Raw genomic sequence first — 22,394 nt, 5'->3', positions numbered from 1 at the left:
ATTTAACAACGAGATATATACAAGTGGTGCGGATACTAAAATGTACTGATAAACAATTCCTTCCTCCCTTAAAGTAAATTATTTGTTGCGCCACAAATGAAATAAAATAAGAGAGACAGATAAAGTAGGGGCCACCTGCATGGTGCCCATCTGTTCCAGCTGTCGCCTTCTTATGGAGCGGCCAAACTAACACACTGCTTTATAAGCTCATAAAGTCAGGCACTGTCAAAATCTGTTTTTTGAATCCTCCCAGTTTTGACCCTATAAATGGACTTGCTCATGAAATCAGTCTTTCCATTCATTCCCTTCATACCATTAGTGTGATGCTTTGAAGGAAGAATGGGACAGGGTAAGTATTAATGTTTAACTACAGACCCCAATACCTCCCACCCTCTTTCTACCCCTCTTCCTCTCCCAGTCCGCTCTCTCGAACCGATCCGGAGTCAGACAGCGGTAATAAATCACCGACGGAGCCAGTGTCCAATCAACACCGCGGCTGAATGGCGTGAGAAAGCGTACGCGCCTCCAGCAGCCTTGATAACACCTTGTCAGGATACCAAACCCACTCCTTGCCACAGAGAGGGCGATGGCGGCACCTCGGCTCTGACTGAGTCAGCTGGGAATGGCATGACCTCACTGGGCTGTTTCACTGAGCTCAGGCAGCATCAATCCAGTGAGCAAGGACACCAGCCACAGAGCTTTGACCTTGGCCCGAGTGAGCGGTACATGCCATAACGCAAAGCTCTATGAATCCATTGTATGGAGGGAAATTGATGGGATTTGGATTTGGACGATAGTAAATACTGAACTATAGATAGCACACAGGACTTGGTGAAGCCATGACAGCGTGAAAAGACGGATGAGAGGGCTGACACATTTCTGCTTCAGACACACCAGCACCCCCCCCACCCCCACTGGGTTTTAATGAAGTCAGTGGGCGCTTGTCTATAAACGGAGAGGCCGGCTGCAAATCACTTGCTCTGGCGCAACGAACGAGTGTCATGAGAGGACATCGTTGAGGTTTAGCTCGCTTGTGTAGGCAGTAAAGACCAGCATAAACAGCGATGGGGGAATGCCTGCCACATGCTGCGCGAGCTGCCCTCCCAGCCTACAAGCATGGGAGGTGATAAATATGCACTTGCTGCCAAATGCATTAAAACTCCAAAAATAGTCACTTCTTTGACTAAATCCAACCGCAGGTCGGTGCGGCAAACCCGTTATAGCAAAACAACCCGTTTCTGGATGCACTCACAGCCAAAAGCGCTGTCTGCCAAATTACAAAGCAGCTTCTCCACATAAATCATCATCTGAGAAATGTAAAGTTGAAATGTGTTGGCATGTTGTGCTCCAATCAGCACGAATTAGTAATAGGCATAACAACTTATTTTTAATAGGATAGAAAGGAAAGAATGTAAGAAACTATTCTTACATCAGAGGCAAAAGCAATCCAACTAAAATAGAAACACCTTGACTCAATAGACAGCGGGGCTGGTGAGCATCTCCAGCACACCCATAACAAAGGAGATTGTAAGCCCTCTCCCATGGTGTCTGCTAAAACAAACAGAGTATTCATTGTCACAGGAAGCGGGCCAAATAATTACAGCATAAACATTTATTTCACCAAGGAAAATGAAGGCAAACAAAGCAATATTGCCATGGTTTCATGAAGCTGCACGAGTTTCTGATTTTATAAGTCGGCAGCGAAATATATTGGTAGTTCACCTCAATAGAAAGTGAATTCTTTGAGGACTTGTAAATTAAACAGAACTACATTGTGGTGGGGTTTGTTAACTGCCACAATAATGCTATTGTATGATCATCTAAAAGGCCATTAACATAATTCTTTGCGATGAAAAGGATGGCTTCAAATCAATGTTCAAAAACAAAAAAAGAAAAATTAAAAATATTCATGGCTGTGAAGTGCTAATGCAAAACACATGTTTAAGTTAATTTTCATTACGAGTTTCAAATGCATTTCCCATGGAAAACTGGCAAAGTCCCTGCCATAAAGCACCGAAGGAAAAATATGTTGTATGTAAAAGAAAATTATTGTTCCTTTCAAAGCGCCCTCAGCTTGCATTTCAAATATCCATAATCAGCTTGCTTTCTGGAAGCCACATGCTCCGCAAAGGAAAATTTAGGCAGGCTAATGAAAACCAAAATAGGCCCTGCTCTTTGTGCTGGTGAATGCCCAGCTGCATAAGCCTCAGTGTGATCGACACCCATCTTCTTAGACACTAAAAATAGACCTGATGGATTTCATATGGGGGGGATTTGGCTTTGGCCGACCGTGACTCTCTTTCCTCTGATAACGGTGCCCCACACCCAACAACCAGGCCTGCCAACTGGAAAAGCACTTTTTTAGGCATTTGTGACTCACTGAGATAAAAACATGAGTCAAAGTCAGACAGGTTATGAGCTGATCCTTACCAAGACATGGGCGAGGACAATCCTGATGAGCGGCGCTCCAGAGAGGTTGACAGACAAGGCTGGTAAAGGCTCCACTTTCAGGGAGATGAGACAGCTTGCTACCTGGATTTTGTGATCCTTGAAATCCACCGCTTCGTTGATCCTAAAAGACAAAAAGGCAGAAAAGATGTAGGCAATGTAAAACAAAGAAGGAAAAAAAAAACCCAGAAGCAACGCTACCTATAAAAACAAAACGTAAAAGAAGGAAACTAAACCCAACTGTCTCTGTAGCCGACTGTACGGATAGAGATGAAGAGGTAGTTTTATAAAAGGCTCCAGCGCTCCAGTTAATAGTGTATTAAACTGTCATACAACAACATTAATTATTGTCCAACAAAATGCAGTGAATTATTGCGTTTTCCACGGAGCAATAGCATTCAGATGGGTCTCGGATCTTCTGTCGTTTTAATTAATAACAACCAGCTGCACTGTATTAGTTCCTCAGCATCGTCTGATGGGTGAAAGTGGGATCATGTAAGGATCGTCTCTCTGTCATGATACAGAAGGAGCTCACCCACGTAGACGGTTGGCAGAGAGTCACAAACATCTTCAGATGTACTGCATCATATTTACTTGAATTTCCATGAAGAATATAGTGGGAAAAAAACGGGTTGCTTAATTGCTGTTATATCACATTTTGTAAACATAAACAGTACAGCAGGACTAGAACGACCTGGTCCAGCAATGTGACAATAACTGAAGGGGGTTTGCGGGATGTGTGAGGCTAATAGCAGGGTGTATCAGTCAGTGTAGTTTGAGTTGTCAGATGACAGATAGGCTAGAGGGACAGATAAGACTTTGGCCCCAGGACACAGCTGTTCTGTGGTTCAGGAAGCGGGTGAGGGGGGTGGGGAGGGGGTGGGGGGGGGGGGGGGTGCCTTGGTGCCAGTGGACATGATTCCCACACAGGGAGTACAAAGAGAGAGGACTGAGCTGTCTTTTTCTTTTGAACAGCCGGAACTAAAAGGCAAAATTATGAGAAAAACAATGCACACTCGTGACACTGGAGGGTGCCTCGTCCTCTTACCTGGTCTTGACGGGGCTGATCTCTTTGTAGTAGCTGTGCATGTTGTGGTAGAAGAGGCCGACGATGGTGGTTTGCGCTGAGAAACAAAAACACACACAGGGGCCGAATATGAAAGAAATGGACGGAGGACCGGGAATGTGAAGGGTCGCCGCTAAAATGCTCACAAAGAAGGGAAGTTAATTAACGCCGCCTTGTCAGCGCATGCTGGCACCGGCAGACTAATAGGACAGCCTTACACTCGCACAAGGGTGAAAGGGAGAGTGCCGCAAACCACATGGATTTTGTGAAAGCTTATGAAACATTTACATGACTTCACCGGGAGAGCAGGAGGTCCCCCTCCCCTGATCTGACCTATCACACGGCCCCACTTCAGTGCTGTGAGATAAACAGTAAAATTGGAGGAAATCTGTAATGGTCCTGTTCCTCCTTTCAAAGGCTTTTCACCCAAGACCTGCAACTAGAACAACAGAAGCCTGGAGATGTCAAATAAACGCTGCAATGGGAGAGTTTCTAACCATCCAAAAAAATGATTTCAACAGGATCCCTCCAAGGAGGTTACGAGGCTTGTACGAAAGAGAGCAAATAATAATAAGTGGTCGAACACAGCAACGTGTAGCCTTCTCTGTAGTACTTAATTAGGATATAAAACCCGCATATGGAGCATTTCATCCAGCCAGCTATTCAGAGGTAAGAGCTAATTTGATCCTGGCTTTAATGTGTCAAGCCATAACAAATATTCCATTTCTGATAATAGTCCTTGTATGAATTATTAAAACGGTTTATTCCTTTTGTTTGTGCGGCAACACGGTGCATGCAGCAGCCAGGTGGAGCCAAGGGAATCTGACCTGAACGCAGAGTCAAACAAACAGAGTTTTAAAGCCCACTGTAATTACTGCTCTCCTGCTTTCACTCCGCTATGTGGGTCCATTCTTTTTAACGACGGAGGAAAGTGGAGAAACAGTGCTCCCTCTCTCATTCTTTCTGTTTTGAATAAAAGGGTAACTGCCAACATTAAAGTCATAGCTGGATTTCTACAGCGCACCATAAAGCCACACAAAAGCTCCCAGGGCACTCCTGTCCCACACTGTATGCTGTGTTAGTGGTCTTAAATCTTAGCACAATAAATCACTGGCCAATAACAACAGCCTCCCAGCTGGACAATTTTCTCTTGGCAGAATCTGTACACGACTAATGTGAAGTGTTCACACTCAACCTAGCTACTATTTTTTTTTTAATACAGAGAATCCTCAAGATAGAAAAGTTCCACTTTGCTCAAGAAATGTCACTGTTTGCACTTACACTGCATGGCGAACGCCTCTCCGGGCACAGAGATGTAGTTCTTGCCTTGAGTGGGGAAGCGGTAATGCGGTAGGTTGAAGTTCTGTGGGAATTTCATTAGAGAGTAATCTGTGGAGGTCACAGATCAGAAAAAGTGAGAACCGTTGAGAAAAACAAAGTGAGACAGCAGCAACCAGACCGTTCTGCTTTGTCGAGGGTGGATCAAAGATATCAAGCTATTGCAGATACACTCCTGGGAAAAAGACACGAATAAGCTTACTGTTACCCAGATTAAAATTTTATGTAAGAAAATGAAAGAAAAAAAAAAACACCCACAGCAGTAAGACGGAAAGGGGACAGAGTTGACTTCTATTCATTAGATGCGTCCTCTGAATCAGACAGAGAACGAAGGAGTTCACAAACAATGAGTTACGTGATGTAGAGCTGACACCATACTGACCCGCTACGAACGATGTTCCATCCAGGGAGATGAGAGAGTTCGGGCTGGGCTCCAGGTTAGTCACCATATGCTCCATCACTCTGTCCACTGTCTCAATCAGGCCGCTGACCACAGGGGTGGACTGCTGCTCAACAATGACCCAACAGGAAAACGTTCACAACCAATTCACAACTGCTGCTTCTCAGCAATGATTCATGCTAACCTGTCAAATCTTATCAGCTTGTTTCCCCTCTAACCAGGTTCCCAGATTGTGTTTTGGAAATATAAGGGGCACTCTGTTTGACTCTAAGTGTCAGTAGGGTTTTTGAGACAAAACAAATGTAAAACATGAAGGTATAAAGTTCAAAATACATGTACATTTAGCAATCGGGAACGTACAGTAGCATAATGCTTTTGGTTGCATTGTAATGACTACTTGATCTGGTGTTTAAATAGCTTGCTTAATGGTAATAATGCAATTAAAATACAATAAAATGGAACTGAATTGGATCAGAGTATAAGAAACGGAAAGCAACACACTTGTTGGCCATGGAGTGTCCAGGCAAAAAAGGAAAAGAAAAAAAATAGATGGACTTTTACACAGTGAACACTGTATATAGTGTCCAAGTTTGACATGGACATCTGTTTCAGTTTCTTCCAACAAAAGCAAGCATGTTTGTCCTGAGCACATAAAACCATGTGTTTGAACATGAGAGCACTGAGGATTGTCCAGAATGAGTGTACTGTACAGGAAGCGGCGCATTTACATTTGGGGCATTGTGTTGTAGAGCACAACTCTCAAACCATTAGCAACACTATATTTGATGGCATACTGTAATTCTGTGTGGATTAACTGCCAGGTACTGTTACTGTTGTACTGTCACTTAAGTGGTTTGGATTAAACAAATCACCAAATTGCATATACTACATAACATCATGGTCTGCAATTGCACAACAACAGTGAGAACCCATTTACCTCTGGCAACCCCGGAGAGGACAGCACTTCTTCCACACTTTTGAGAAAAGCCTGGGTGGAAGAAAATGGACATCACGGAACTGTTGCATCATACGCACATGGGTGAGCATTGTGTCTGTGTGTGAACTGGTTTTGCAACTGTAACATGTGTGTAGGACCGCACTCAAAGACCTGTGTGAGGTTGTTGGCAGTGTTGTGAGGAATGGTCTTATTTGGGAGTGCCTTCAGGAAACCAAGCATTGGCATGGAATCTGGGTCCTGGGAGCTTGGGACCTCCTCTTGGTCACTGCTGACCACAGGAGGACTCACTTCGGTGGCTCTCTAGGGAAACAGCACATTAGGCATCAAATTAGTTTGCTATCAGGACGCGGCCTTTGAAGGAACACAGAGTTCCAACATAGGCAGGATGTTTAGTGACTGAATTTGGGGAATACGCTTTGGACAAGTGATTCATAGTTGCTCTTTTTCAGCTGGGTGCCCACTTTGTGTGTGGTGTTTAGCAGCTGTCGTCACTATCTTCTGTTTCTTCATTAGTTTTCTATCTCTAAAGCCCTTCAATAAACAGGCTGAGTCCACATGTGCGCTATTCTTACTATTCTTTTCCATTTATCATTGAAAGGAAACAAAGCAACTGTAATACACGAAATGTAGCTAGTGGTTCAAGGCCATTATCTCACCTCTGTGATGACTTATGTGCTTATTTTAGCCCAAATCATTTCTGGTAATTTCATACCATTTATGTTCAGATGCAGTATTTATGAAGAAAGTCTAGATAGTTCACAAATGTAGTATACAGTTATATTTCGTATACAAAGCTGGTCTTGCTGACCAAAGAACCCTGAAAAGTCCTAAAGGACACACTTACGACTGTTGGTGAAATTGAAGTGACTTCTTTGGAAACTCTAGGTGTCGTGGCGAAAACCTCGGGCTGACCTGGAAAAGACGAAGGCTCGTTTTAAAGGTCAGATTTAGAAAAGATGATTAAATCTGATTACAATAGCGACCTTTTATCTTTATACAGATTACGTAGCGATGCCTTTTGTTATTTAGTTATTAGGTCCTTTATTGGATCTGTCCAGTGCATGCTGCTGCACTGCAGCTGGATTATATCACCATAAAGCTCGCAGTGTGACTGCAATTCCTAGACATGAAAGGAGATAGATTGTAACCTCCACAAAACTGGGATAAGTAGCCATATAATATTCTGTCATGAGCTTCTGTGCAAAGCTTGGGTGCATTGTATGTCTTTCCTGTCATTTAATAACAACACTATCTATAGCTGCTATAAAATTGCCATATATGGACATACATAAGAGGATTCACTTTGAACCATTGCTGCTCTTCTTTAGTTCAATATAACATTTTATATGCGTGCTCTGGAGAAGTAAAAATATTTTTCTGTAACCATAACAGTCAAGCTCCATGTGTCTGGTAATAGTCTGTGGAATATATTGCTTTTTGTAATAACTCTGGGGAAGAAATCTCGGCTGTGTGCGCTTTATGTTTCACACACTGTGACCAGTTGAAAATCTATCTGTTGGCAGTAACAGTCTTCGTAACATATTACCATACCATCAGTATGCATATATGCAGGACAACAGGTGATTTAAACCACTTGCAGAGAGGTGTGTTTCGTCAGATTTTAAACAGGTCTCAGACTACATTTGCATTTCTTAATCTATGATACGACACGTATGTCTCTTAATTCTTGTCACCCTCAGCTTCTTATCCATTTAAGGCACTCGACTGACCAAAGAAGCTTAAGTGAACAAAAACAGACACGAGTCCGAGGTTTTTGTCCTAAGGAGTTGTAACCTGTCACATTAATTCAAAATGATTTGCCCCCTGCAACCCAACATGCCTCCGCAATAAATACTTATAAGGCAGAAATATGTGCACCATGGCACTAATATGGTGAAAAACTCATGAAAATGTTCTGTGCCAGAAGAGCCACTTGATAGGGAGGTGGGGTACACTTGTATGGTTTAATATCTTTTTGTTATGCATGAATTCTGTGGATGGAATGCAGCGAGGATAAGGACGGAAATTGCTTTTTAACCCCTGCTTCCTCGGAGCTGAATCAAAAGGGAGGAAGGCTCTTAATAGATGTGCCATGTCCGAGAACTACAGGAAATATTTTCCAATATAGAGTGATGTCTTACCTATGGCAGCACGGTAGTACAGCATGATTTGTTCCGGTGTGAGTGCCCGTTCCCAGATGACAAATTCATCAAAGGCCCCGGTGACGTAGCGACCGTACCCCTTGTTGTTGCCAGTTCCGATAACAAGATCGGGATAGAGGTCTCCATAGTTCTCTGTGACAGAGCCAGATGTGTCACCAGAATTGAAGGTCCCATTGATGTAGACCTTCAGACCATCCTTGTTAGTCCATGTGAAGAGAACGTGTGTCCAGAAAGGCCCTGAGAGAGGAAATAAAAGAATAATTTAATAGTGCATGCGGCTTATTTCAAATGATGTGTCTATTTGTTTGATGAGGCCACGTTATGGTCATATGTCCATATATCTTTTAGTGTCTAAAATCTCGGGTACAAAGCAACACAGAAGTTACTCTCTCCTACACAAAACACAGCTTCTGCAATAGCCTTCCTGTAGTCCAGCCTTTTCTTCCTTTACATATCTGTGTCGCCATGTAGCACATTTGCTTAATGCATGCCTAGGTAGTTCGGTAAACAGATACAGTCTAAGGAGTGAATGACAACAGAGAGGCTCAGCTGACCAATCAGAGCTGACTGAGCTTCTTGGAAAAGGAGCTAACAGGATGTTTCAGGAAGACTTATGATCATTTCAAACATCAAAGCATATAAAAAATATTCTCATTGATACCCAAAGTCAAATAAAATAATGAACCGGAAGATGACCATAATATGGCCTCTTTAAACAAAAGGCTACAGCTTTGCTGCGGCTCTGGGGGGCTGAGCAATACGATAAATGCCAACATGATAGCGAGTTCATGGTGATAGTGTTAATATAGTAAAATTTAGTGAGTATTAGCCAAAACTAGACACAGATTACAGCAAAGACTAATATGAATGTCTTAGTGTAGCAGATATTTTCTTTTATTAGTCTTTTATATTTATTTATTTATCTATTTTTCATTTTTTTCAGTTTTACATTCTGGACAGGAAATCGCTGCTTAGAAGAAGAACAGAAGATCAACCACATTATGATAATAAAAACGGGCTGAGATGATTAGGAACCAATCATTCGTAGCCATTTCTATTGGAAACTTTCTATCAGATCCACTGGATGGCTTTCGCTCCAGTTTGGCTCTGTTGTTTTTAAGGTAAAGATCCCGTGTCATGCTTCCAGTGAGTCTCATTACGCAAACAACAAAGAAGTAAATGAATGATGAGGATGTCCCCGGAGACAATATGTCTGAAAACACATCTGCTGGAAGACAACAACAACCAAAACGCATCTTTTTTTTTTTTTTTGTGGCTACGGCACAAAACGAAGACCAGACCCATTTTTCAATGCTCTCCCTTTATGTGGAGAAACTTCTCAGCATAGAGCGTAATATTCTCAGCCTTCACTCACTAGGTTGGTCACATGGCACAAGAACAACAAGGTTTGCTCAATCGTCCGAAAAATCTCTTCAGGACAACAGATTTTTTACGTAACGTCCTAAAGTTTCCACATGTCACACTGTGTGAGAACCATATGACATTTGGGTCTGTGTAACCGGACCCTTGAATCCAAATTGAGTTATGACGCCCGTGAACACGACCTCCAGTAACTGCACCAAAAACAAGGATGACAGAAGTCATTTGAGAGCAAAGTACTGATTGGTTAAAGTTCTACGTAATGTTTAATCCGCATGATTTATTCCATTTTGTCAAAACACTTTACCAAATCATTTCATCTCATTAAATACAAATTTAATCAGCAGCAAAGAATTCAAAATAGTGGTCACTTTTTAATGTGTTTCACATCTCATCTTACTCGTCCTTTTCTAATCACCACACATTATTTAACGTAAGATGGGAAATCAGTGCATCTTGTGCTAACAGTATGTTTATGCTACGGCAAAAGATTTATGAATTTATGAAGTTTACGTATACTCGCCAAATCATCTGCTTGTGGCTACATCTGCTTTCAGTTAACCAAACCATGAGTGCAATTACATGACTAACAATTTATGGCATTTTAGAGATCAAAATACATTCCTCTTGGGTGCTTATGGAACATTTAACTGACAGAGAACAGGGAAAACAAAGAGAGAAATTCACTGACAGCACCTGGAACTTTGATGTTTGCCTTCCATCTGTGGTTGTTCCCTCGGGTATAAAACTCCACGTATCCTGTGTAGGGGTTGGTGTAGACCGAGAAGCCATTGGAGATCACTTTCCCTCCAGAGGCTATGGCAAAACGAGACTCTCTCTCGTGGTTTTTCCAAAAAAAGGAGAAGGTAATGCCTAGAGAATGATAAATAATCAATTTTAGCCTCAGCTGAAGCAATTTGAAAATCATTTGTGTTTTCCCAAAACATTATGCACAATTTGCAGTACACTCACCCTCGGGGCCGCACAAAGTGGGGTCACTAATGCAAGAGTTCTGGTAGTTTCCAAAATGAAGAAATGTACCCCCGTTATCTCCGTTCAGAAAGATGCCTTTGTTGACCATTCCTTCAACAATGTCTGTGACAAAGCACAAATCGCAAACTTTAATTTGTTTGAAAGTAATGAGCAGTGTCTTCTAGTTAGGAGGCTTGTTAAACCTCTTTATAGTCAACTAATCATAAATAGTTTTGCAGCTGATGAACATGGGCGTTTTACAGCTTTCTTGGTATCTCATTAAAACCACTCCAACGGCAATAAACGATTCTATTTCGTGTCAAGCTTAAGAACAATAACAAATAATTAAAAGAGGATTTCTCATCTCGTGTTGTGAGGACAACGGCACGAAACAGGCAGAAAAGTGTGAAAAGCTCGGCTCAACGTGTGGAGAGGACAACAGAGAGCAGTGGGTGACGCACAAGTGAATTTGAGTGAGAAGAAAGTGATGGATCCTCACCTACTGTTGCAGAAATGTTAGTGTAGGCAGAGTCATTGGTATACACATAGGAAGAGTTATGGGAAGAAGGGAGCACAGTGTGGTTGTGGATTCTGAGTGCTGGGCAAAGACAACAGACAAAACAGACAAAAAAAACAACGGTGATTCATACCAATACAGACACATGTGAAAAGACAAAAGGTGAAAAGTAAGACAATGGGAGGGACGTGCTGCACAGGTATGAGACGGAGTGATGCTTAGTTGCGTGCACGATGGCAAATTCTCAAAGAGAATTAGAGTGAGTCCACACACACACACACACATCATGCTCAAGTCTATACCTGATCCCTCTACAACTTTATCATTTTTTTTTTTTTTTTGGCAATTGCATGTGGAAAAAAAAATATCAGCAGAATTATAATCAGTCCTTTACAGTTTTATAATTTTCCACCAAAAATAATGAACATTTTTAGTAAAGTATGACAATATTTTATATCATGATTTGATATGCCACCTGTAAAAAAATAAAAATAGCAATAATAATAAAAAAAAATAAAAAAAAGTCTGAAAAAAAGCACGATTCTTGCGGCTGGAAGGTGGGTGGTGAAAAAGCTGTTTTCCATGCACATACTTATGTTACTCCCGTTAACATAACCTGGTCTGTTTCCAATCTTGTCCCACAGTCCGTGAATACCGTCCACGGCATCGAGCGGCCAGTAATGCGAGGCTGTGGCCAACACCTGTAGGCCTGGACGGAGAGTTCACGGGTAAACAAGCATCCAGAAAAGTCTTTCGTCTCCAGTCAAGCTCAGTCTCATTACTCAAAACGTATTTTCCTGGCACTCCAATTTTGAATTTGGAGTCCATTGAAATTGAACAGTGAACCAAACAGCTGTAAAAGTTGTTTATGCGGTAGAATATTCCGATTAATAAAAGCGGTAAACAACTTAATAATATCCTCCCACAGTGAAAGGCAGCAGACAAGCTATTTTCACTAATTATTTTTGCGATCTAATGTGTAGCTTTATATAGTCATTTAACCCCACAATTTAAAAGACTAACACAATCCATTCAAAACGTTTAACTACCTGGATGCTTCGCAGATTGCGCCACTTGAGCATTAACCTGCGGAAAAAATCAAGTGTATTCTTAAAGTCTGCAGTGCAACAGATGATAAGTCCGCTGAGTGTGTTTTTGTCTGAGCTTACCTTAATGCAGGAGGCAAAAGCTGTAAAAAGCTGAATTCGCAGATACAATTCCATAGCTTTTGGGAAATTAATCATCATGTGCATACTTCTTTAAAAGTAGTTAATTCCCTGCATAATGATGAATCCTGGAGGAGTCTCTCATTGAAGATGTCAGTCCATTTGTCCAAATTTAGCAATGGGAATAAATAATAATGGCAACACTAGAACTGAAAAGGATGAAGTTTAGAGCTCTGCTGTTATGTAGAAAAACTTCAGGAGAGGAGTTGTGCTGTCATCATCAAATCTCAAATCCAAATTCCACTCAGACAATTGCTGTATAATCCGTAATCTATATTCCTATACAGGACAAGCAGTTGTTTCTTTGGGTTACTGTGCGTGCATCTGGAAGGAGTAGAGAGGCTTCGTGGAGACGAGGAGGGTTGTTGGACTGAACGTGGGAACTGCAGAACGTGATGTCATTTTTGGATCTTCTGAGGAGGGGCGTAAAAGTTGTGCGTAAATGGCATTGTTTGTGCGTAATTGGAGATTGCGCGGGGACCGAATCAGATTAGGATTTTCACTGTGTGATCCAAAAGCACATGTAAGAGGTAGTGTCGCTGGTTTCGCGATTATTTTGCATATTCGTTGAAATTATAGGGCAACACCCGGGATCTCTGAGAAGAAAAGAGATGCTGCCGAGGATGGGTGGTTTCTTTGTAACAGTCTATGTGTTGAAAGGCTGTTAGACTCAGAAGCGACTGGTCGCATTGACGGTCCTGTGTGTGTTGCCTGATATATAATACTCTCGTTAGTCCACAACAATTTATAAGTGCCATTTTAACCACTCGTAATTGCAAGTCCAAACACAAAAGAAAACTATAAAATGGGACACGTGGCGTGTCAAATTAAACACAGCTTCCGATACTGTTCAGCATTTCTTGAGTTCATTTTGAGCAGTTTGTGAAACACTTAAAAAGATAGTTTGGTGCGATATTCACAGGTGTGGGACTCATCGGAAGCCCACGACCAGATTGTCCCACGTCAAAGTCGCACGCATAACAAGGTAAACAGCGCCACGGTGTGGCCAGGTAAACAATAGCTTTACAGGCAACCAGCCGTGCTTGTATATTATTTATTGAAGCATCTCGTATAACTATGGTGTAGTGAACTTGCAGTCGAACAGAAAAACTAAGAAAAGACAAAAAAATAATAATAATAAACAAAGCGTCAACTGATTCAAAAAAGGATTGTTGACAAGGAGGAGGAAAACGCAACAGAGGAAGTGATTGTTTGACATATATTATACTAATGTATTGTCGCAAAGATTGTTTGTAGGGGGTATTCTTTTTCTTTTCTGCGTTGTACCATTAACGTAACATTATAGAATATCATTAGTTTAGTTTCTTTCATAAGGGTCCGGTGAATTTAATAATAGAGGGTGGACCTTCTTCTTCTTCCCCTGAGGCTGTGTGTGTGAGAGAGAGAGAGAGAGAGAGAGAGAGAGAGAGAGACAGAGACAGAGAAGGTGAAACAGGAAGGTGGGAGAAGAGGCGTATCCCAGGGAAAGAGGTATTGTGGATCTGTTACGGATCATATGCGCGTGTGCGGTGACAAATATCGACATAGCACACCAGAATCAATCACTTTTATTTATATTTTGTGTACCATTTACTCTTTTTGATCTTTGTCTTAAACCTAGTTTGGATCGAATTTTAACTTCTCAGCGTGACGCGTTCTTGTCCGTGTGACTGTCGTCTCATAACCTCGTTAATGTGGGCCTGCATGTCAAGGATCACCTGATCTTTTCTCATCTAAAGCTTTTCCCAGTTGGACATCAGTTCTAGACAAGGTGGCTCAATGTCTCTCTACGCAAGGAGACTTACAGGATGACCCAGTGGATGTTTTACTAGAATTACCTGACCCGGAGACCAGCTGATCGGTGTGATGAAGGATCGACTGGCTGAGCTGAATGCTGTAAGTGTTTTTTTTTTTTTTTCTTTGTTGTTGTTGTTTTTCTATCTTATATCTTATCTCATCTGCACAGAGTAACACACAAGCAGAGGAGGATGTTGCGGTTGCAGTGGACAGAGATGGCTTCATGGAGAGTTTCTTCAGACGGGTGTGTACTGCTGTTACTTCCAGGACGTGCACTATTATTGAGTGAGTTGAAGATGCTCTTGGGTTATTGACTTATTTACTGGCTGATTTAGGTGGAAGAGGTTAGAGGACTCATTGATAAGATCACCTACCAAGTGGAAGAGGTGAGGAAGATTCACAGCATGATCCTCTCTGCACCCCACCCAGATGACAGTAAGTTTATGCCTCAGCGACACATTTTCCTTTTTAAACGTCAATGTTCCCACACTTTTGTTGTTGCATGGATAGAGTAATACTTTGGAGGGCCAATTGCAACAGATGTCTCACTTCCTCTGTTGCGTTTTCCTCCTCCTTGTCAATGGCTGGCTGGCTGGCTGGCTGGCTGGCAGGAAACCTGTGAAGGAAGTGACACAAAACTCTGACCCCAAAATCTCACAGATGATTGTAGTCGGAGCTCAGGCTTGTCCAGTTAGACAGGGGCCTTTCATGTTTTTGTGAACATCAGTGTGGGAAGTAAACACTCTCCACCTAAGAAATTCAAATGATTTGAGACTTAATAGGCTGCATATGTGAAAGTAGTACTTGACAATCTATTTCCTTTTCGGTGTGTGATGTTCAAACCAGTCAAAACAAATACATGTATGTACGCGTTTAAAGATCCATGACGTAGAAATGGAAAAGACACAAAGAGCTTCTTCTTTGCGCATTACTGCCTCAGGGCAGTTGCCAAGTGACAAAATTAAATCAGAGTAAATCCAATATTTACAGACCCACAGTCGTTAGTGGGATGCAATTATTCCCTCTCTTAAGCAAACCCAATCTGACGTGTTTCCTGATTGTGTTTGTAGGAACAAAGGATCAGCTCTGTGCACTAACCAACGACATCAAAGGGAATGCCAATGTGGTGCGAACTAAACTAAAATGTGAGTTGAACTGTAACGTGACCTTTCAAAAAAAAAAAAAAAAACGATCCCGCCACAGGATGTTTAATGTTGTCATTATCACTCTCTCCACATGAAGCCATGGAGCAGAGTGTGCCCAAAGATGATGCCGCCAACAGATCATCGGTTGACTTCAGGATCCAGAAAACACAGGTGAGGAAACAGCCAGTTGCACGCAGACACCATGAAGGAAACAGCGCTCATGTTATATACTTCATCTGCAATATGAACTAATTCCATTTTGAATGCGTTAAATCCACTTTTGAACTATGAACATCTGATTTTATTTGTGAGGCACTCAGCCCAAAAAAGATTTCAGTCTCAAATACCTACAGCACAACGGCTATTCTGGTGTTTCCACTTGTCCTCAGCACACTGTGCTGTCCAGGAAGTTTGTGGAGGTCATGACCCAGTACAATGAGACTCAAGTGTCCTTTCGGGAAAGAAGCAAAGGAAGGATCCAGAGACAACTGGAGATAAGTAAGTGACAAACGGAGCCCTGCACCTGCATGAGGCCAGGAATCGCGCGCTGCGTTTATACAGTTTCTGAAGATTTAAAACGGCACATTATGAAACACAAGCGACACATTTTCTTTGGTTGGATCAGTGGCTTAAGTTCTATAGGACGTTAAAGATTTCGAAGTACAAATAAAATCCTGTTCAGGACAGGATCCAGGAAACAGGCCCCACCAGCTTCCTCTCTGTCTCTGTGGAGACTCGCCTGACTGTTGATAAACACACAGCGGGTCAGGAGGACTGTTTCAGGTTTTCACAAAAAGATGTCACATAAGTCTCAGCGGGTCACAGCCAAATACTTCATTTTCAGCTTTGGTGGACCTTTAATGAGTCAATGTTGTAGAAGCAATTCAAAATACATAAATAGGGGGTTCACTCTTTAGATAAAAGTACAAAACTGTCAGGAGTTAAAAAAACAGGACGAATAAAACTTTACCGAACATGCATCCAGCATTAACAGGTGCTAGAAACAGCTTCTTTTAGTATGAGGTTCAAGTCACATGATGTCAGACTTAGACTAGTTATAATCAATATACCTTATAAGCTAGCATATAATATAATTTACAGTTTATTAGTTTTAACTTGTGCTAATATTTTAGTTTTTTTTTCCACCTGACATCTTGGTATTTGCCACCATTTTTGTGCTAATTCTTGCTCAAAATTACAGCTAAAAACAGGCGCATTGTAAACACGAGTAACATGAGACAATAGTGAAAAGCAGAAAATAGGACTGTCTCCCACAGTCCCTGCGGCTGGCATTAATGAGAGGCTCTAGTTCTCGACACTGCAGACGGAAGAGCCTGATACTGGAGACGCCTTGCTGTGTTTGTGTTGCCCGGGAAACGGGCAGAGGGCTCGGCGGCCTGTGTAACAGTAGTTCACCTGTCTCTGACATGACCACACGAGCCGGGGCTGACTTCGTGAATTTACATCAGTCAGACATGACGCCGTTTGCGCTTGGTGACCACTGACGAGCTGTAGTCGTGCTGTGTTTTGCTCGGTTTTGTTTGTCTCTCAGAGGAATAGCCATTGCAAAAGGTGTGTGACATACAGTAAGCACCTGCACAGAGAGCTGTCTCTCCAGGGAGAGGCTTGTTCAACAGGAGGCATGGCTTGAGGAAAAGAAAGCGTTCTGTTTATAGAGTTCCAGCAGCTGTTTTATCTGTGAGGGGAACCAGGTTCCTTTGTACTGCAGACACTTCTAATCTTAGTCACAAATGCGAGCCTTATGCATGAATAAACTAACAACAGCAGCAGGATGTGTCTTTAACTAAACATTAAACCATTTACATTAGCAGTCATCTGATTAATGAGTTTTTTCCCCCAGAACCATATCATCTGGTTCTTAAAAATGTGTTTAAATAATAACCCTGAGTCCGTCTCGTTTTAATCCTACCAAACACATTATGTGGACTAGGTGGACAACAGAGACGTTATTTTTTTTGTCAGCTCAAATGGTTACAGTGGGCTTTTCACAGAGCAGCTGTGCAGAATTACCAGGCGAATACAATGCTTTAGGATAAAACCCGTATCAGTGTATAGATTATATTGTACCAGGGCTAAACACAGACATTTCTTATTCACATTATTTCCACATTCACCACTATTAATTTATTTAACAACATTCACTACAAAGTCTTCTCTAAATGTCTGGACATTATTCCTCATTCTTCTTTCATAAGCATAGTAATCAGACTCATACAAAAGTAATTCTAGAAAAGCATCACTAATGACCCACTGGAAGTGTTTATCTACAGAAATATCTACACAGTCTCCATATTCACTATTACTTCATACCGCTATTCAACGTATATAAATATAATATTTTGCTGTCTATGAGCAAATAAATATACAGTTAGGTCCACATATATTTGGACACTGACACAAATGTTGTTATATTAGCTGTACACCAGAACATGTTAAAGATACAGTTATATAATGAACAGACTTAGACACTTAAAGTGCAGACTCTCAGCTGTAATTTGAGGGAAGCTGTCTTTGTTTTAAGGGATCAAATGTAATTGGACAGTTTATTCAGAAGCTGTTACATGTGCTGTACCAATCATCAGTTCTGAGAAAAAAAAGACCGACAGATTAGTGAGCGAGCTCAATAACTCAGAAAGGCCTGGACATCTATGGACGTGGTGGATGATCACAGGATCCTTTCCACGGTGAAGATAACCCCTTCCCAACATGAACGTGAAGAACGTTCTCCGGGAAGTAGGTGTATCAGAATCAGAAGTCTACAATAAACGGAAGACTTTGTGGGAGTAAATACACAGGGTTCACCGCAAGGTGTAAACTATTAATCAGCCTCAAAAATAGAAAGGCCAGATTAGACTTGTCAAAAACATCACAAGACACAGTTCTGTAACAGCATTCTTGGAGCGATGAAGCTAAGATCAACCTGTGCGAGAATGATGGGAAGAAGAAAGTGTGCAGAAGGCTCGGGATGACTCATGATCCAAACCACAGCACATCTTTTGTAAAACATGGTGGTGACAGTACGATGCATGGACGTGCAAGGCTTCCAATGGTGTTTATTTATGAGTTGACAGATGGCAGAAGCCAAAACACATTGCAAAAGCAACACAGGAGATTTTTAAGGCTAAAAGATGGAATATTCTGCAATGTCCAAGTTGCTTAAGACAAAAGTTAAGGCAGAAAGACCCACAAACAACTGGAGACAGCTGCAGGAAAGGCCCGGCAAAGCATCAAGGTGCAAACCCACCGTTTGGTGATGTCCGTGGGTTCCAGACTTCAGGTAGTCATTACCTGCAAAGGACTCTCAACAGTACTTAAAAATGAACATTTTGTTCATGGTAATGTTAATTTGTTCAATTACTTTTGAGCCCCTGGAATGAGGAGACATTGTTTATTGTTTTGACATTGCTATTCCTTAACGTATCACGTAGGATATTTTAGTTTGAACCCTTAAATTAAACCTGGAAGTCTGCTCTTCCACTGTATCTCAGTTGTTTCATTTCAAATCCAGTGTGTTTCGGGATGCAGAGCCCGAGTCATTAAGGTTGTGTCACTATGTGTCACACAAATATTTCTGGGCCTGGCTGTATATGTTGTCCAAAAATGACACAAACGTTTGGGAAACCAAAACACGATGATTGAAATACAATTACTAGATAATCAGCCTTTGCATTTTTATGATCTCAGCTGGCAGAGTGACCACCAGTGAAGAGCTGGAGGACATGCTCGAAAGCGGGAACCCGTCCATCTTCACCTCTGATGTAAGTTTCCTCACGCCTCCCTGAGCAGTATTGTTGCGGCTGGGTTAAAGACCATTACTGCCATCTAGTGGTGGCGTAGTGACTCATTTGGGCTGGATCCCTGTGACATGCTTTTTTTCTGTTGTTGTTGTTTTTTCCCCCCACACAGTTGGCAAACACATTCTGGGTGTTTTTGGATGAATTATTTTACACCATCTTTCTCCAACAGATCATCTCTGACTCCCAGATCACACGTCAGGCCTTAAATGAGATCGAGTCACGGCACCAGGACATCATACGTTTGGAGACGAGCATCAGAGAACTCCATGCGATGTTCATGGACATGGCAATGCTGGTTGAAACTCAGGTAGCAGATTAATCTAACTACAAACTGTCTCCCGAGTTAAAGCAATTTTTTCCACAGTCGGTGTCTAATAGAGTCTTTTCACGGCAGACATGTGGAGTTGGAGCAGACAGTGTCTAAACACTGGCTGCACTCCACCTAGGCCCTGCTTTTATACATTTTGGTTTACAGTCATGGCTGACTTGGACGCCTAATGGGCCAAGCCATCACGAGTACAACTGTGCAAACCCTGCTGTGACAAGTCAATATGTCTGCCATAAAATAAGCTCTTAGTGTCTAGTTAATGATCATAACATCTCACGAGTGCTTCAGAATCCAGCCAATAAAACTGAATATTACTAGCTATAAATAAACGTGGGATTTGATCATTGACAGGGCGACATGGTTAACAACATTGAGAAGAATGTCTTGAATGCAGCCGAATACATTTGTCGTGCAAAGGAGGAGACCAAAAAAGCAGTGAGATACCAGAAGAAGTCTCGCAGGGTATGTGTTCCTTTCTAACGCCGTGACACCAAACTGGCACAAACAATTGTAAACTGTGTTAAGGTTTGACCTTCAGTAATGCATGCGCATTTAAAACAGCCATATGAAGTAGTTTATCATGTTTTATATACATTTTAAATGTTGCCCTTCTTGTAGTTCAAATAACACCTTCCTCTTCACTTGGCAGAAATACATTATCCTTGCCTTTGCTCTGTTGATCCTGCTTGCTGTCATTGCTCTCATTGTTGGCCTGTCTGTCGGACTAACAAAACCTCCTGTGTGAGACCTACTGCGTGAGGTAACAACAGTCCCACACCCACAACTCCTATTTCTCCAAAGCAAACATTCATCCGTCTGTTCATGTATTATTAATCTTTCATTTCACCTATCTGTTAAACGGTTCTTCTGTACAGACAGTTACACTGATTCTTCGTCTCTCCTGTTTTTGACAGAAACGTCTCTGCCTCGCCATGTGTGGAGGTTTCCTGCTTTTACTCATCATTATAGTCGGAGTCTTTGAGTAATGGATTTCATGGTTCACGGCCTCACGGCAATCAGCAGCTCGTGTAGTGACGAGGCTTTAACCAGCTTCATAATAAGACTGTCATTCTCTATCCAGCAGCATTACAGAGAGGATTTCTGGACCATAATGAACTAACTAAAACGTGCACCGGTAACATCAGACCTCGTGGTGCACTGTCGTGGAGCATTTCTGTACAGCTAGCCGGTGTGCACTCTGTGTTGCTGCCACTGTTTCACGTCCTTGCGCTTACTGTATAAGAATCATTTGGCAGTTCTCTGTTGTTGAGAGTTTGATGACAACATGTCTCCAGTATTCTCATGTCTGCACTTGTGTACATACCATGAACACTTTTTTACTTAAGCTAAGCTAATCATTTGCAAGGTGCAGCTTCATTCGACACGCAGACCTGAGAATACATTCATCTCTAATGAGGAACAAACTGTCAAGCTATCGCTTTAGTAGTTAAAAGATGTGACGATTGTAACTGTCTTTATTCACTGTTAATATAATATATGTTTACATGTTCATGTGTATTTTTATATGTGTTCTTGACCTTTTGTATGTTTAGAATTTGAATTTAGGACTATTCCTTTATTGATCCCTTATGGGGAAATTCTTTTTCTGCATTTAACCCATCAATTTGTTCGCTCGTTACGCTACAGCTCCACTGTTATTCGTGTGAACTGAATGCAGCTCGCTGCACAGTCGTCCATGGGACCTCATTTGGGAAAAACTATAAACAGTAGTCAGTGGTGAGAGACAAATCATTTTTCGATTCATGTTCATTGTGCCATGAGCTCCACAGTTTTAAATGATTTTGCATTTCAAGAACGCAACAAGAACGCAGGAGGTCACCCTGATAGATGTGTCCACCGGTGTCCACCAGAAGGGACAGGATTTCTTTTTACTATAGAAAAAAGTAAAAATATTATGTATGCTGTAATTTTTCAAGTTACTTGTGTCTCAGCCAGATGAAATATCGGCAACGTAGTCAAATGGAATTTACCATTTTATACATTGACTGAATCAACAACCTTAAAAAAGTGCCTTCATGACATTTTAATATAAACTTTAACTTATCGAACTGTATTTATCACAATCACTGTGTGTGATGACTGAAATATTAGTTGTGAAAAAAGTCATACAGAAATGCAGGACTCTTGGATGATTATTTTAAGAACACACATTTTTATGTTGATATTAATACTCTTTTACTTTTCTTTGTATGTTATATCCCGTGTTTTATATGGAGGCACAATTGTTAAGTCATGTAAGTAAAAATAAAGAGTAAAATGTCTGTGCAGAACGCTTGCATGTTTATTTCCTTTTGTTTTGTCATGTAAAACTGCAGGACAAATTACAAACCACCGAATTTGTCGGACAAAATTAAGGGTATTTCCTCTGTTCTTTTACCATTCCAAACATTTGGAGCCTCAGTTTGTTTAGAGGAAAACAGAAAGAAACCGAGGGTGCTGTTTACTTCAGGCCTAATGAGCACTTTGCACAGAGTGCTTGACTTCCGTGTAATCAACCAAACAAGATTAGTGAAGAAAGTGGAAGTAGGTCCCTGGAGGGCAAGTTCTTTGCTCCCTTTGAATTAGATCAAAGGAAATTTCAGAGGTGCACTCCGAGGGAATGTCCTTAAAATCTGTGCATGGGGGCGTTTTCATGTCACTGAGCAAGACATCCTAGATGTCAAATCAGGGGACATTATGAATTGTGATAGGACTTGGACGGAACAGTTTGTTTGGATGTGTCATTTCTGTAGCAATATGTAGATACTGAAGCATGGTGAATGAGAACATAAATACTAATAATACTGTGAGAGATATGGATTGTTATTTACACTAAATG

At 41.5% G+C, this 22,394-nt stretch overlaps 2 protein-coding genes across 6 annotated transcripts in view; one reads left to right on the top strand and one right to left on the bottom strand.

The window, feature by feature from the left end:
* adgrd1 (adhesion G protein-coupled receptor D1) overlaps nucleotides 1-12,848 on the bottom strand; it is a 28,240-nt gene extending 15,392 nt beyond the window's left edge. Inside the window, exons 1-14 of one of the 3 annotated variants that reach the window (XM_047592375.1) lie at nucleotides 12,411-12,848; nucleotides 12,291-12,327; nucleotides 11,834-11,950; nucleotides 11,224-11,322; nucleotides 10,725-10,847; nucleotides 10,449-10,625; nucleotides 8,352-8,609; nucleotides 7,055-7,122; nucleotides 6,361-6,510; nucleotides 6,190-6,240; nucleotides 5,235-5,358; nucleotides 4,796-4,903; nucleotides 3,497-3,572; nucleotides 2,431-2,572 (exon numbers count right to left, since the gene is read on the bottom strand). In XM_047592375.1, the coding sequence (XP_047448331.1) occupies nucleotides 2,431-2,572; nucleotides 3,497-3,572; nucleotides 4,796-4,903; nucleotides 5,235-5,358; nucleotides 6,190-6,240; nucleotides 6,361-6,510; nucleotides 7,055-7,122; nucleotides 8,352-8,609; nucleotides 10,449-10,625; nucleotides 10,725-10,847; nucleotides 11,224-11,322; nucleotides 11,834-11,950; nucleotides 12,291-12,327; nucleotides 12,411-12,494 (1,614 nt within the window). In that variant the 5' untranslated portion in view covers nucleotides 12,495-12,848. The remainder of the gene's footprint in view (nucleotides 1-2,430; nucleotides 2,573-3,496; nucleotides 3,573-4,795; nucleotides 4,904-5,234; nucleotides 5,359-6,189; nucleotides 6,241-6,360; nucleotides 6,511-7,054; nucleotides 7,123-8,351; nucleotides 8,610-10,448; nucleotides 10,626-10,724; nucleotides 10,848-11,223; nucleotides 11,323-11,833; nucleotides 11,951-12,290; nucleotides 12,328-12,410) is intronic. The other 2 variants (XM_047592376.1, XM_047592378.1) reach the window with 2 other exon arrangements.
* Nucleotides 12,849-13,888: 1,040 nt separating this feature from the next.
* stx2b (syntaxin 2b) lies at nucleotides 13,889-21,837 on the top strand. 3 transcript variants are annotated; one of them, XM_047590887.1, is made up of 12 exons: nucleotides 13,889-13,958; nucleotides 14,207-14,363; nucleotides 14,434-14,508; nucleotides 14,600-14,699; nucleotides 15,335-15,409; nucleotides 15,507-15,580; nucleotides 15,799-15,907; nucleotides 19,115-19,188; nucleotides 19,397-19,534; nucleotides 19,907-20,017; nucleotides 20,205-20,315; nucleotides 20,470-21,837. In XM_047590887.1, the coding sequence occupies exons 2-11, from the start codon at nucleotides 14,334-14,336 to the stop codon at nucleotides 20,298-20,300; spliced, it is 882 nt and encodes a 293-aa protein (XP_047446843.1). In that variant the 5' UTR covers nucleotides 13,889-13,958; nucleotides 14,207-14,333; the 3' UTR covers nucleotides 20,301-20,315; nucleotides 20,470-21,837. The 3 variants fall into 3 exon arrangements, with proteins under 3 accessions (XP_047446843.1, XP_047446842.1, XP_047446844.1); XM_047590886.1 differs by lacking the exon at nucleotides 13,889-13,958 and having other exon boundaries at nucleotides 13,965-14,363; XM_047590888.1 differs by lacking the exons at nucleotides 13,889-13,958; nucleotides 20,205-20,315 and having other exon boundaries at nucleotides 13,965-14,363.
* Nucleotides 21,838-22,394: the final 557 nt, after the last annotated feature.

The sequence above is a fragment of the Mugil cephalus genome, chromosome 8, assembly GCF_022458985.1.
Source record: "Mugil cephalus isolate CIBA_MC_2020 chromosome 8, CIBA_Mcephalus_1.1, whole genome shotgun sequence".
Lineage (NCBI taxonomy): Eukaryota > Metazoa > Chordata > Actinopteri > Mugiliformes > Mugilidae > Mugil > Mugil cephalus.
Note: the sequence above shows the minus strand (reverse complement) of the source record. Positions and strands in the feature narration are given on the sequence as shown.

Excerpts from the sequence above, each read along its gene's own strand:
- stx2b (XM_047590887.1), top strand. The coding sequence starts at position 14,334 with ATGAAGGATCGACTGGCTGAGCTGAATGCT. Across the intron at positions 15,581-15,798 it reads TCAGGATCCAGAAAACACAG|CACACTGTGCTGTCCAGGAA; the intron begins GTGAGGAAACAG and ends ACTTGTCCTCAG. Across the intron at positions 15,908-19,114 it reads CCAGAGACAACTGGAGATAA|CTGGCAGAGTGACCACCAGT; the intron begins GTAAGTGACAAA and ends TTATGATCTCAG.